Source organism: Rutilus rutilus, assembly GCF_951802725.1.
Source record: "Rutilus rutilus genome assembly, chromosome: 17".
NCBI lineage: Eukaryota > Metazoa > Chordata > Actinopteri > Cypriniformes > Leuciscidae > Rutilus > Rutilus rutilus.
This window is the reverse complement of record NC_140230.1, coordinates 31,196,295-31,211,767: the sequence shown is the minus strand read 5'-3', so window position 1 is coordinate 31,211,767 and position 15,473 is coordinate 31,196,295. Positions and strand designations below refer to the sequence as shown.

Below are 15,473 nucleotides of genomic sequence, written 5' to 3'. Positions count from 1 at the left end.
ATAGTTTGGGTATTTGTCTATAATTTGTCTGTAATAGTCTATAAATTTTTTTTTTTTTTTTTTTTTTTCACCAAGTGTGCATTTATTTGGTTAAACAGAGTAAAAAACAGAAATGATTATAGAACAGAAATTAAAGAACTGTTTTCAGTTTGAATATAAAATGTAATTTATTCCTTTGATGCAAAGCTGAATTTTCAGCATCTCTGGTCTTCAGTGTCACATTCAGAAATCATTCTAATATGCTGATTTTTTTGCTCCAGAAACAATTCTTACTATTATAAATGTTGAAAACAGATGTACTACTTTGTTTTAATATTTTTGGGTCTTGACAATGCATATAGCCAATTTGCTGTTGATATGGCAATACAAATAAATTAATAAATAATACATCTAGCTGGCCAAATTGCAAAAGTGGCTTGTGATAGTTCTTCATTCTAGAAACCATGCCATTGTCTTCCAAGAAAATACAATTAAAGTGAATTAATTTGTGTCTGTTCAATTAAGGCTATGTGTCCAAAGTAGAAAACTAATTGATTGGTTGCATATTTTTTTGTATAGACCTTTGGCCATTTGAAAATATTGGCAGGACTAGTGCAAGACCACACAAAAGAGATTCAATTCAGTACCCGCGACCTGTTTTCTGTGTGCGCACAGAGAGCTATCTTAGACACGGCGGACAGAAAACAGGTCGCGGGTACTGAATTGAATCTCTTTTGTGTGGTCTTGCACTAGTCCTGCCAATATTTTCAAATGGCCAAAGGTCTATACAAAAAAATATGCAACCAATCAATTAGTTTTCTACTTTGGACACGTAGCCTTAATTGAACCGATACAAATTAATTCACTTTTAATACGACAATTCACCATGAATTCACCATTCCGGGTGGCAAAAGCTGAAGCGTTCCTATGGCAACGTTAGTAAATTGCTTGGAAGGACCCACCGTCGACAATAACATTTTTATAAAAATAAATTTAATTAAATATAATGCGTTTTTTAAATCATAATAACAACTGTGTTTAATGATATAAGTAAAAAATATAATAAATATGTAATATAGTAGGCCTACACATAATTAGCAAAATACTCTCTCTCTAGCTGTTTTTTCGAGCCAGAATAACGTGCTATATAGCCTATCATGGTCATTAAATGGCTTTCCTGAGGTAAATGTTATGTGACATAATTGTTCTCCAGCTGTTATATTGACCTTTGCGCGGTTGAAAAACACTGATTGGTCGATAATATAAATGCTCTGCTGTGATTATTATTTTTTTTTTTAGATGGACCGTTTTGAGAATACACGAAGCAGAGTTGAAGGGCAAGCAGGGTTGGCAGCAGAAATGTAAACGTTGGATGAATCATATAATTTAGGGGATCGTTAAGATTTCCTACTTTTGACGACACGACGTCCACTCAGAGCCGTTGAAAAACGACAAAAGTAGGAAACTGTTGCAGTCGCCGGCTGGATCTCTTCAGTTAGTCAGTAGACGCCGCTCGCGTTCTGCCACCCGGAAGTATCTTGGTGCCTATTGTGTTACAAACATTCTGAAAAGGCCTATGGAAAACAATGACATGATTTGAACAATGAAGAACTTTTCAAATCAATATTTTGATCTTGTGCTTGAATCTGAATGGTTAAAAATCGCTTGATTTGTTTAAATTAACAAGACTTAAAAACACGTGCAAATGATAAACTTTCATGACAACGCAGCACTGGCCCAATTGCGCAAGTGACAATTCCGTCAACCGCCCCGAGCGTCTTTCACGCTGGCCCCGAACCATCGGGCAAGTCCTTATTATCGAGCCCTGTTGTTTAGCCTACAATATGGAAGTATCTCTCTTCTCTCTCGGCTCATGTGAACTCTCTTCTCTGTGGTGGTATGTTGCATTTCCTTCGGTGGGTTTATGTTGTGGTTCAACCTTTCGTCACACTGCTCAGAGTTAAATTTTATGCTCTTGAGGTCTATATGTTTAGCACATGAAGGAAATAGTGAGTTTTTTTTTTTTGGTCTTTTCTCACAGCCAATGGACTCTAGAGTCTGTTTCAACTCCAAGTTTCCCATCACGTCATAGCCGTACATTTGCTTCTGCATTCAGCATGGAGCGGTTTCGCATTCCTCGCTACACTTCATTTATCTGTGTTTTATTTTGAATGAATGAAGTAAAAGCTCTAAAACAGTCGCAGGTCTTGTAAAAGCAGCTGCTTTGAACTCGTGCCCGGAGGAACTTTGCCAACACAAATGGGCTTCGCCCATCCCCACCGCCACATGCGTTGCATACATCAGTATGTAGCTCTCTTTGTGGATGCTAACGTGGTAACTTGTGAGTTTAATGATGTTTAACACCCTGACATTCATTTCAAACAGTTAATAATAGTTTACCCCAAAATAAGTGTTGTTCCAACCCTGTATTATTTTTTTCTTCTTCTTTGCAACACAAAAAGAGAAGTTAGGCTGAATAAGCGAAGCCTATAAGCTTTCTTGTTGCCATGCAATGAAAGTGGATGTTTATTTATATAGTGTCAAGATTTTTTTTTTTATGACTTTTTTTGTGTGTGTGACCATCATCAACTTTTGATGTATGGAAAAGAGCACCATGAATATTCTGCCTAATAGCACATTTTGTGTTTCACAAAAGAAATAAAAATTAATATCGGTGTCAAAATGAGAGGAAGATAAGTAGGCTAAATGATTTTTGGATAAACTATTCACTTATTTTGACATTACCATTTAATTTTACTAAGTTTACTAACTATGAATCAAATCTAGATGGGACCTAACAAAATAATTATAGTAATACTAGTAATAATAACAATGATGATATTGAAAAGTTTTGTCAAACTTTTAGACAAAAATAGTGATTTAATTGCAACTATTTTAATCTGAAGAAAACTTTCATCCTATTACGATCTGCCTTTACTCTCTGTCAGTGTTTTACACTGTTTTATTCCATCATCGGCACTTATTCACTCCAATATGCTCATGCAAACAGACAAACGCTTTGTCTAACTGCAAAGACGACTTCTCTCCTAGCCTCTCTCCATCATTTCCTCATTTTTTTGTCGTCTTTTCTTCCTCCTACACTCACGTGGCCCCAGCTGGGATGCAGAGAGAGTGTTTAGTATGCCAGCAGCGCTTCTGGGCCTTCCTGATTCCCCATAGAAAACAGGACAGAACGTGAAGAGGGGGGGGGGGGGTTACATACAACGCCACAGTGGACTGTGGGAGCAGAGTTTCTAAGATCCGCTCCAGGAATGTCCATGATTCATTTGACCTTGCTTTTAGCCGATCCCCAGTTGTCCCTTGTCATCCCAGGCACATGAGCTCTGCCCCATGCTAGTGTCTGAGGGGAGTGTAGATGGAGGTTTTGGAGCAGTTGCTTCCCCGGGTGAGCGTTCAGAACTTGCGGGGACAGACGTGGATAGCCGTAGATCTATGAATGAGGTCCTTTAAAGTGCTGGGGGTTGGGTGGGATCTTTAAGAAGAGGCTGAGGAAGGAGTAGGGGGGTCCAGGGGCCCTTAGAAGCCATGGGTGAATGGGAAGGCCAAGGCTGCTTTGTTCTGAGGTTGAACGGCCTTGGGGGGGGGGGAGTGGAACACAACAGAAATGTACAGGACCATATTAGGTGAGGGATGGAGAGGAAGTTTCCTAATGGAACAAGAACTGAACCTTACGAAGTGGTTCTCAACTGACGACCTAAAATTGATTCGTAGGTCTGTACTGAAAGTTGTGAAAATGTAATTTAGAAACTAAAATTTTTCCTTTTTTTTTTTTTTTTTTTTTTTTATTGATTAGGGACATGTACAATTATGTCCAAAGTAAAATCTGTGTGCAAATTTGCAAATGTTTGCTATACTAATGGCAAATGATTTATAATAAAAATTGGGATTTTTAAGCCACTGACACATCTGAGACTTGGATCTATAATTTTCCGGTATGATTCATACAGTGGTTCAGTGGTTGTTAATGAGTGATTCAGAAGAAAATGATCTTTTCAGAGTATTCTTTTTAATCATTCATTTGAACCGATTGAAATTGATTTTGAAATCAAGAGAACTAAAACTGAGGTGAGTGACATTGTAAACACCACGTTTGACAATCTGTATAACCCAATATCGAAAACATTGTGATAAACTGTAGTATTTAACTACAAAAATGCAATTTAAAATGCAGGTACTTCTGAAAAACACTTTCATGGGAATTGTACAAATCTCTGGATTCTCTTTTGAATCATGTTTTTTAGATCTGAAACTGTCGAAATATATTGATTCACAAAAATGCATCAGTCGACTTGATGCTATTCTCAATTGTGTTCTGCTGTTATCTCGAATTTCTCTGTTTTTGCTTGTACTGTCAGTCAGTTTAGAGTGTTTCAGGTCCTTTTAACATCTCTGAGACTTTTATGTAAGGCTCTCCGGTATGTATGATACATTGTTCGTGCTACGTTGTGTTTAATTAGTGATTCGCAAACAAATAGTTCTTTTGAGACTATTCTTTTTAATGATTCAGTTGAAATGATAAATTATTCACTCAACTGCAAAGGATAACTAAAACTGATGCTGTTGACATGTAAACAATGCCACGCTTGCCACAATCTTGACATTGAGAGAAGTAATAAATGGTAGTATTTATCTAAACAATGTATTTAACTTCAAAAATGCAATGTAAAATGCTTTACAGGGATGCTTTTTGAGGAAATTGAACTTTAAAAATAAAATTGGGGGCCTTGAGATCCGAACGGCCCAAATGAATTGACTAACTAAAATAAATGTAGATTCTTGATGTTATAATCAATAGTGTTCCACTGTTATCTTGGATTTCTCTCTGAGTTTTTGCACATTCTGTTTCTGTCAGTCAGTTTTGTTCAGCTTTGTTTGGCATCTTCATGGTGAGGAGTCATTGAGCAGAACGCACCCTCCCCCTGCCCGTTCTGTCATTTCAGAGCACAATTCCCACATGCACACTTGTAGCGTCAGTCGGGAATTCTGCTTTGTTTTTCAGTTAGGCCTGGATTGTGTGATGATATACACCCTATCACGGTAACTGGTTAAGATACTGCTATACCATTTATACCTTGGTAGATATATTTGTGCTGAATTAGGGCTGGGCGATAAAACGATAACGATAATTATCGCGATATAATTTTTCTCGATAAAACGATATCAAGAGTTCGATAAATGTTCGATAATGTTTATGCGGCAAAAGCGGAACGAAACTCATTTGAACCGCGCGCCACACGGACCATTTCCACACTCAAAGTCCAAACGGCAGCGCAGCGCGAGCGTTTACTCTGATCGCTCTCGTCACGAGATCCAGTGAGAAGCGCTTGAATTCAGCGAAGAACACAAATGTCTCAGTGATTTAAACCAGTTTAAAGGCAGATGAAACAGCGCTGACAAACAGGAGAAACACTGGCTTTTCCGTCTACAAATTCCCATCATTTACCATGTATTTACTGTAACGTTTAGCCTAGTAATATTAACTGCACCATGAAATGTGGGATATACATATTGAATTGTATTATATTATTAATGTAGACGATGTATTAAAGGACTGATGGAATATAATTACAGTATTTAATAATGTATTTAGGCTACTGTTTTTCACACAAATACCATAGAAACCATAAAGTTACATTTTGCCATGATAGTGAGGTTATCATGATCTAAATGCATGATACTGGATGACCAATGGTTAAGTTTAAGAAAACTCAACCAGTCAGAATATTAAATTTTACCAAATAAAAATTAGCACATGCAGAAACTAAGAAATTAATTGTCCAATAAAGATATTTATTTTGTTAAGGAAAAATGACAAATGTTTGAATGTTCTACCTCAGATTTGTGAAATGTTCACCAGTTTGGCAAGCGTTTGTCCTGATATGTTCTGACAATAAAGAGTAGTTTAAAACCACAATTAACACTCTCACTTAGGAGCAAAAATCTGCCTTTAAACTTGAAAGAAATAAAGATTTGACTTTTATCGTGATAATTATCGATATCGACTGATATAAAAAAAATTATCGTGATATTTTTCGATATCACCCATTTTTGAATCCATTATCACCCATTTTCAAATCCACCTGGCTTACATTTCCAATAAGAAAGAAGTACAGTTGCGTTGCTTCTTTAAAGTTCCATGTAGGGGTGGGCGATATGGCAAAAATATCATATCACAATTTTTTTCAGAGAGGATCGTGAGCTAACAAGTGAGTGAGAGGAGGCGGGTGTGTGTCAATTTGTCATAGGAGAGAAGAGAGAACAAGAATGCACATATTTTATCGGTTTATCAATACGGCAGAAAAGGAGTATTGGAGCCATTTCAGATATTTCAGAATTGATTCTTATCGAAATATCAATATTTTTGCCAACACTAAACCCTACCGCTGCTTATATGTTGGGACTCGGGCGCCAGAACTGCAACTGATAGAATGTGCACTGTGGCCTATACTACGATCTCTCTTCAAAGGCAGATCGTTGAGACATTTTTATTGTTCACAATCTAAAATCGTGATATCGCACACCCATAGTTCCATATAAATATTATGGTAGCACTTTATTTTACAGTCCTGTTCCCCAGGTACATACTATGTACTTATTATAGTAATTACAATACATGGCCATGGGTAATAACTAGGTACTAAATCCTGAACATATCCCTAAACCTAACCTTAACCCTGTAGTTACCTTATATTACCCAGTACTTTCTTAGGTAAATACACTGTAAGTACACATAAGTGCACTTACTATAAAATAAAGTGCAACCAATATTATTAAACATGAATATGATAATAATTCTGTATTATGCCATCTGATACCATCACTGCACTAGTAGCACCACAGTACTTCTTTGTGAGGGAAGTGTTTTTGTCAGACCATTACATCTTACTGGGCTTTTTCTGAAACGGGATCCACAAACTCCACTTATAATCTGTCTTTTAATGGTCTTGGGGAAAAAGCTGCTTAGTCTTGGAGATTTGGAGGTGGGGTTTCGGGTGTTGACTCTCCAAGACAATTGACAATAGCCTGTATAGCCTCTTCTGCTTGAGTGACTTAATAGCCGCTGTCCTATTGTCTTGTTTTGAGGTCAGATCCAGGACACCTGCTGCGAGCAGCGACCGAAAAACAATGATCATAATGGCCAGTTCCAGTTTGATAATATCTGAGGGTCATGTTTTCAAGTCGTTAGTTCTGTTACCGCTGTATCAACCTCTCTATACCCATTTTGTTTACCTGCGGCATGTCCTTAATCAGAGCGTGTAGAGGAGGATCGATACGGCTCGCGGGGAAGGGTGTATAAATGCAGCAACCTGGCAGTGTTCTGATGAAAATTCAATGCACTGATAAGGAAAATTAATAATCAATGAAGTATGTTTTATATACCCCCCCCCCCCCCCCCCCCATTTCATCCTAACAGCCATTAAAAACGTGAAGTAAAATGCAATAAAAAGCTATTAAAAATAGTACAAAATCAAATTAATTTAAAAATAAACTGAAGGAATCATATTTAATCATTGAAGTCATGAATACATTGTAGCAATATTTACCTACGTAGATGTTTAATAAAAAAAAAAATATATATATATATATAAAACATGCCAGACACTGACTTCTGTGAACTTTTGTGAATAATGATGCATCGCATTTCAATCGTTAATTTGATTTGAATGGTTATGAATTGATTCATTTATACCAGTGAATCAAACCTCTTTAGGAAAAACGTTCTTTAGTGTTGGAAGAAGTCTCTTATGCTCACTAAAAATACAGTAAAAACAATAATATTGTGAAATATTATTACAATTTTAAACGATTGTTTTCTGTTTTTTAATATATTTTAAGATGTAATTTATTACTTTGATGCAAAGCTGAATTTTCAGCATCATTACTCCAGTCTTCAGTGTCACATGTTCCTTCAGAAATCATTCTAATATGCTGATTTGCTGCTCAAGAAACATTTATCAATGTTGAAAACAGTTGTGCTTAATATTTTTGTGCTACTGTCAGAGCAAATATTTACACTCCTGCTCGTAAGGTCAAATGGCAGTATAGTGTGTACGTGCGCGTGTCTGTGTGTGTACAGCAGAACTACTCCGACAGCACAGAGAGACTGCGGGAGGAAGTGACAATAATAGTGTGTGTGTGTGTGTGTGTGTGACCCATTTTATCCAGGCACCTACAAGCAGACTTCACAGCGTGTGCTTTACTGGACACAGCTTGGGCTGCACCCAGTTTCTCGCGTGGTTATTACCAGGGACACCACACACACTGTGTGACGCTTACACAAACACAGCCCACTGTTCATTTGAATATTTCTCTCTCTACATCTATCCTGGTTTCTTTATTTAACAGCCATGTGGTTTCACCCTTTACACACACGCACACATTGAGCCTTTCTCCATGGCTAAAGCCAGCGCTGTTACTATAGAGACGCTGCCCACATGATGGTACGGACTTTGACAGCACGACTTCGCTATAATAAGCCTCTCTCGCTCTACTCTATATATCGGCATAATTCGGCCACGTTAAGATGACAGCTGACAATTGCTAGCAGCTTTACTATGGTGACCCACAACCATCCCCTTGGTAAAAATGCACTGGTACCAGGATACACAAAGTATGTTTGTATTTAAATAGTATGAGGTAATGCCTATTTTTGGATTCTTAAAAGCTTGGCAAGGAAGGGTTTGCTAATTTAGTTTCTATTATAATTTGAAACCAGTCTTATTTATAAGAATCTTTTAAGAATGATGTAATAGTCAAGTAAGATTCTACTGGATATACTGAATTTTAGTTAATCTGTAGTAGGATTATTTTTTATATATATATTTTTTTTATATATATATATATATATTTATTTATTTATTTAGGGGGTTATTAACTTTGTTTAGTTTAGTTTTTCATTTGATTTTATATAAACAAACAAATTTTATAAAAATAATAAATAAATACATTTTATTTTTATTTATTAGATTTTTTTTTTTTTTTTGAGTGTTTCTTCTAGCATAATTAAACCTTCTAGAGGTATAAAGCAATAGGCTATATCAAACAAAATAACAGATCCTCACCTTTTAAACAAAACTACAACAAAAAAAAACATTTTATTCTAGCTTTATGCATTCTTTTTTTTCTACTACACTTGAATGTGTGCAAGTTTCATTAAAAACAACATTTTGAACAAAAAGCTATTCCGTCAATGGTTCCGTCAATGGAATAGAAGATTCCATATCTTCTGATGTGATTATTCTGATTAAAATCCTTAAATAGAGTTGAGGACTCTCACCCAGCACTCCTTTTTTCTTTAGTTTTGGCTGTTTGGGGACTAAGACTTGAATGTTCACTAAGCAAGAACGTAAAGTAAACGCATACATAGTATTATTATATTTGTCCTAGCATTATCAACATTGCAAAAAAAACAAAAACAAACAATAGCGGTAATTAGCATAAATGAATTCCTTCTTTGGTCAGTTTGCTCTTTCAGGTCAACTAATGTCCTGGCACAGCACCAGTTTGAAGACATTCTTGCTGAGCAAGTTAAATAAACTAATATACTGAGGTTTTTTACCACCGGAGTAACTCAATAGCGTATGTTCATTATGTACATCGGAACAGCGTGCTTGCAATGCCTTGGCCAAGCATTCATGTTTGTGTACTTGAGTTAAAGTTGTTTTTTGGCCTTAAAGTCTTTAACTGGATGAACTTAGCGTAACTCTCACACGGGCCAAAAAATGCTCCCTACAAAAACACACTCCATTCCTACATCACTCGTTGCCATGGTTGCAGAATACTCCCCATACCAGAGAATTCCTGCCTGGAGGTCTCATGGATTCTTTGTGTTTGTTTATGGCAGTCTGCAGTTCAGCTCTACATGAGGCTGACCTTGTAAAGGCCTTTCATATCTTTACAGGTTTTATTTCTCTCGCCGACCAGACAAACATATAAATGTCAGGATAATAAAATATTTGTGGTGCTAAAATACAGTTTTAAACTGCTTGAGGTGAATAAAACTATACTGGAGAAACTTGAGAATTAGCCTGCACTAGTTGCACATTTGCTAATTTCAGCAGATGCAGTATAACTTTCTCTAATATAAGCCTTTCTCACTGTATTTTGCTGATCTTGTTATAATGCCGACTCATTCATGCATTTTCAAAATCCAGTGTTTGGACATTGGCAGGTTATTGTGTGTATGAGTTTATAGTGCCGACTAATGGCTGACATTAAATGGCCTTTATTCTCCTTTTCTGTGTCAAGTGTCAGGACCCCAGTGGGTTCGGAAATGCGCCATGTTTGTGAGAGCGATGAGCCTGGCGGACATGTCCGGTAAGTGCCGCTCCGCATCCAAACGCACTTCACGCACAGGATGGGATCAACTCTGACTCTGTTTGTACAGTTATGAACTGAGAAAGAGGAATAGTAAAATGATAAAATGCTGTATTAAGATGATTAAGATGCTTTTGATGAACAACAGTGTTTGAACCCATCCCTGCCTAAACTCTTACCGTGCATGTCATTTTTGTTTTTTATTGAGTCTCATTCACTCATAATTGCTTACTGTTGATAATTCCAGATTATTCTTAATCAGGAAGGGCGTGTCTACAGGAAGTAATTAGCATAATACACGCCCATGTTCATATAAGGGCTTTCGTAAACCTCTACTGTATGATATGATTATGATTTCATATTTTTAATGTATCAAATTTCAATGTATCAAAATTTTGTGAATTTCACATAAAATTAAGCCTAAGTGATAAAACTGAACTTTTATTTAATAGCCTATAATTTTCACATAAAAACTGCTTAAACACATATTGTACTCAGAAATACATGGTTAGTGAATGAGACTCATTATGTCTTGTGATGTTGTGTTTGTGTGTTGTGCATGTTTCGTGATCTGTGTGCATTTTTTGCCTTTCCTTCTGTGTCTTACCTCTGACTGAGTTGAAAAAGCCCTTGTTTGTGAGTTGTCTGTGCATATCTTTTGCAAAGCTGGTCAAAAGACAGGTAAACTGTGCATAGCATCACCACCACCGGTCACTGGATGACCAGAATGGACTGTGGGTGATCAGGATGCCAGGCTTTGTATTGGGATGTGTAAATATCCATGTTCAGATTACATTTTCTTTTCTTTCTTTTCTGGCCTATAGAAGGGCAAGCCATTTATTTCAGATGGAAAGAAACCAATATAGTGATCTCATTTAAAAGTAGAACCCTTAAATCAAAACTGACCCTGTTTATCTTCTTAATACATGTTTCTGGTCTTATTGTGTGTCTTCGGCTGATATCATCCCTTCTCCAACCAATTGAACCCATTCTGGAATGGAAAACCATTTTTTTATTTTATTTTTTAAACCCAGTTAATTCTGATGGATGAAACAATGTTCTTTTTTTGTTCTTGAGTCACTAAATTAGGCCGATCTCACAAACTGATTTTATTTGATGACGTAAAGCCGTAAAAAGACGTCTGCGACGTTTTATGACTTGTCATATATACTTTCTGATAGTCATCATGTCAAGCATGAATAATTAGAAAATAGATAAATCAATTGCATCACTTTGTTGCGCTTTTCTCAGCAGTGATGTTACATAAGAATCTCCAAACATGATCAAAATCTATTTTCTTCAAAATTTGAAAGGTTTTCTATCAAATGAGTTTGAAGTCAAATGTACTTTTTTTTTTTTTTTTTTTTGAGTTGCAAGCCATTACTTTTAAGTATGCCAGTTAGACGTGAAATCATTTAAAATACCTTCAAGGTGTAAGAGGTTAACAGTGACAGTCAGCAGATAGCTTACATATCACTTATATAAAGCTTGAATGATCAGGATCGGTATCGGCCAATCATGATGACAAGAAATAGGCTAGGTTGTTTGTATCGGATGTAAAATCCTGATCAGAGCCTGAATACTGATAATTTGTGTATTTGTTCTTATTTTATTACTGACTGTTCACTTGCCTTTAAGTTTTATTAGTTAGGCTATAGTTTTGCTGTGGTATCAAAGTACTTAAAGTGTTCTTTACATGGAAAGCAAATTTCGTTTTAATCTTCAACTCCTAATTTTTGCTGATCTGAAAAATGATCCGATCCGTGACTCAAAAACCGGAAATGCGATCCGAACCGTCAGTTATGTGACCTGTTGTACCCGTATATTGAACTGTCAGGACGCACCTAGAAAAGGGTGCCTGAACATCCCTAACATGTCCAAAAACCAGTGGAGAGAACGGCACAAATGCTCTGTCATACGAGCAGCCCTCCTCTTCCTGCGAACAGCTGAGGAGCCGCAGAGGCCTGGCGTTAACCCAGCGTTCAGATCACCACATCAAATATTCAACAGGTGCTTCTGAATGTGCGCGTTTTGTGTGTCCGAGACGATAAGAAAAGCAAGATAGACGAGTATGTGAACGCTTACGAGAATCACCAAGGAAAGCCCACCCATCCTCACGTCTCTAGAGGGTCCGACGGCAGGATTAGAGACCAGAATGAACATTGATGCACCTGAATTGGTGAAGCGATGACCTAGGGAGGTGATGACAGCTGAAGTGTGGCTAGTACTTGACCTTGTTGACCTCCATACTTATGCGTCAAGGTATCATCCGCAGAAGAAATGTTCAAGAGGAAGAGAATGCTCAAGGTATGAACCAATCTATGATAAAGGACGATTCAGTATTTTGTGGAAATGTTTACCTAGCTTTCTTAGGGTTTAATTGGTTGGTCGGGTAATAGATTACTGATTTGTGTGTGGTTTTTATGTCTTTAAAGTTTGAGATTTGAAGCAGCTGTCAAGAGCAGCTTGTGTTGTGTCCAAAAGTGTCTGTCAGAGAAACATAAACCAGTCATGGAGAACGCGTATGATGTTACCAGAAGAGAGACGGCAGGACCTGCATTTTTCCAGGCTTTATGTGCTAGAAACTAGACAAGTTCAAGTTATTCCTACTTTATCGTACAGCAGAGAAGAGGTGCACTAGGTCAACGTGGTTCATTAGCATGTTTCCATCGCAGGTTTATCTCAGGTGAGCCCGTATGCCAGCCGCCAGGTGCGTTGTTTGCAGTAAATCCTCCAGCGGGTCCGACAGGTGTGTGTGTGTTTGCATAACATCACCGTGGCCTTGGTTGAAACCAGCTGCGTTTACTGTCACTACGCGCAGCACTCGTAGCCTTGGATGAGGAACACTCGAAGTTTGAAATGTAGTCTTTATTGTGGGTTGAATAAGAGCACACTGCTTTTGAGTTTTTTCTCAGCACTGTGATCAGGAGCTTTCACAGCTGGATGGGCGAGTCATGTGGTTTCAGCACACAATGTGCAATGAAACTTGGATCGGATGAGATTTAATGATACATCTACCAGCTGCATTCAACATAGATTTATCTCTTTGTCATTGTTGAGTAGACGAAAGATTTGATGTTCTTTTTGTTTCATTTGCAACTGTGGGTTTTTAAGCATATATTATATTATATTATATTATATTATATTATATTATATTATATTATATTATATTATATTATATTATATTATATTATTATGCTATACACTACTGTTCAAAAGCTTGGGCATGGTTAGATTTTTGTTGTTGCTTTGGAAAGAAGTCTCTTATGCTCATCAAGGCTGCATTTATTTGTATAAAAATATAGTAAAAAATATCAAATGAAATATCAAATGTGAGATATTATTAATATAAAAAATAAAAAAACTGTTTTCTATGTGAATGTAGGCCTACTTTAAAATGTAATTTATTCCTGTGATCAAAGCTGATTTTTCTGCATCAGTCACATGATCCTTCAGAAATCATTATAATATGCTGATTTGGAGCTCAAACATTTCTTATTATTGATGTTGAAAACAGTTATGCTGCTTTAATATTTTTGTGAAAACCTTGATTCATCAGGATTTGTTTGATGAATAAAAAGTTAAAAAGAGCAGCATTTATTTGAAACAGGAATCTATTCTAACTTTTGTAAATGTCTTTACTGTCACTCTTGATCACTTTAATGCATCCTTGCTGAATAAAAGTATTCATTTCTTTTTAAAAATTGTGCTGAGCCCAAACTGTTCAGCGGTAGTGTACTTTTATGCTTCCCCTTTGCATGTTAGACCAGACCTTTTAAAGACAACTTGATTGAATGGGATTCACAACAAATTTAGCTTCTGTGATGTGGCATAATTCTGAGCCAAGCATCACCATGACTATTGCTTAACCTCATGGTTTGGTATTCGACGAACCCTAAACCATATCTAGAGGCTAAAATTACATTAGAGACTTGGGCCAAGCAACCATCCAGTGCAACCTAGCAACCGCATTGCAACTTCCTGGCAAACACTTTCGCGGTTTAGCATTATTCATATTTTCCTTCAGTCTATATTCAAAATTATGATTTAATATTCTTTTTCCCCATCCTTAATGTTAGCAGAAAGTCATTTCAGTTGGAGAAACGCATTTATATTTTCATGAAAGATTGATGAATCATGTTCAATAAGACCTGGGACATTTATTAATAATTTAAATGGGGTCAATTAGTCTGTTTTGTTTATATTAAGGCAATGGAACAAAAGTTATTTCGCCAGTGAATGTTTTCAGTTATAAGCAAGATACATGACGGCGTTTAAAAATGCTGCTTTTGCTCCAGGAATGTTACTCCACTATCTTGAAAACCCAAATGTCAGTCATGGACTGAGAAGAAACGTGATGTGCATCTTTGTGTAATAATGACTGACACACAATCAGTGTGACTCCAGTTAACCTCTTCAGACAGGGCTGTGCACAGCGGTGTAAGTGTGCAATATATGTCCACTGATTTATATACAATGGCAGGCAGCTCTTCTCACTGTCGCTGATTTGGCCGACATCTCTCCTCTGAGATCTCAGCTTATCCTCAAGCCGATCCTCAAGCCATGTGCTGTGAAGGTTATCATCAGATTGAGGAATGTGTGCTCAGTCCAAAGCTGAACGGAAAGGTGGGGAGCCGGGAGGAGGTTGGGTCGGAAAGAACATTTTACTTTTTAATCATATGGAGCAGGGCTAAATTTAGCCTGTATTTTTAAAACAATGCCTTTTTATATTATTTTCAAATTATGTTTCTTTTAGATATAATTCTTCCTAAATTGTTTTTTATTTTGTTTATATCATTGCAAAAGACAATTTTAGTTTAATATACATTTTAGTCACCATTAAGTTTACTTTAAGTACTAGTATTAAGTTTAAGTTTCCATTTAGTACTAGTATTGGATTTAGTTTCTCTAGTTTTTATTTTGAATTGCATTTTTTTATTTTTTATTATTATTCATAAATGTTTATTCTATTGGTTCTCATTGGAAAGTTTTTGTTTTTGTTGTATTGTATTTGTAAATTTAATATAATTTTTGATCAGTTTGACCTGTTAATAAATAGATTTTTATTTCTTTATTTTAGTTTTTTATATAATTTGAAAATAGCTTAATTTTATTTTAGTGTTATGTTTTAGTTATTTAGTTGTTGTTTTTTTGTA

At 36.3% G+C, this 15,473-nt stretch overlaps 1 protein-coding gene across 7 annotated transcripts in view; it reads left to right on the top strand.

Moving 5' to 3' along the window:
- arhgap33 (Rho GTPase activating protein 33) overlaps positions 1-15,473 on the top strand; it is a 59,325-nt gene that overhangs the window by 11,999 nt on the left and 31,853 nt on the right. For 5 of the 7 annotated variants that reach the window (XM_084385421.1, XM_084385418.1, XM_084385417.1 and 2 more), the window contains exon 2: positions 10,249-10,317. The exons of the other annotated variants lie outside the window; for them this stretch is intronic. Coding sequence is in view for 3 of the 5 variants with exons in the window: in XM_084385418.1 (XP_084241544.1) it covers positions 10,249-10,317 (69 nt within the window). In the remaining 2 variants the exon portion in view is untranslated. The remainder of the gene's footprint in view (positions 1-10,248; positions 10,318-15,473) is intronic. 7 annotated transcript variants of the gene reach the window in all.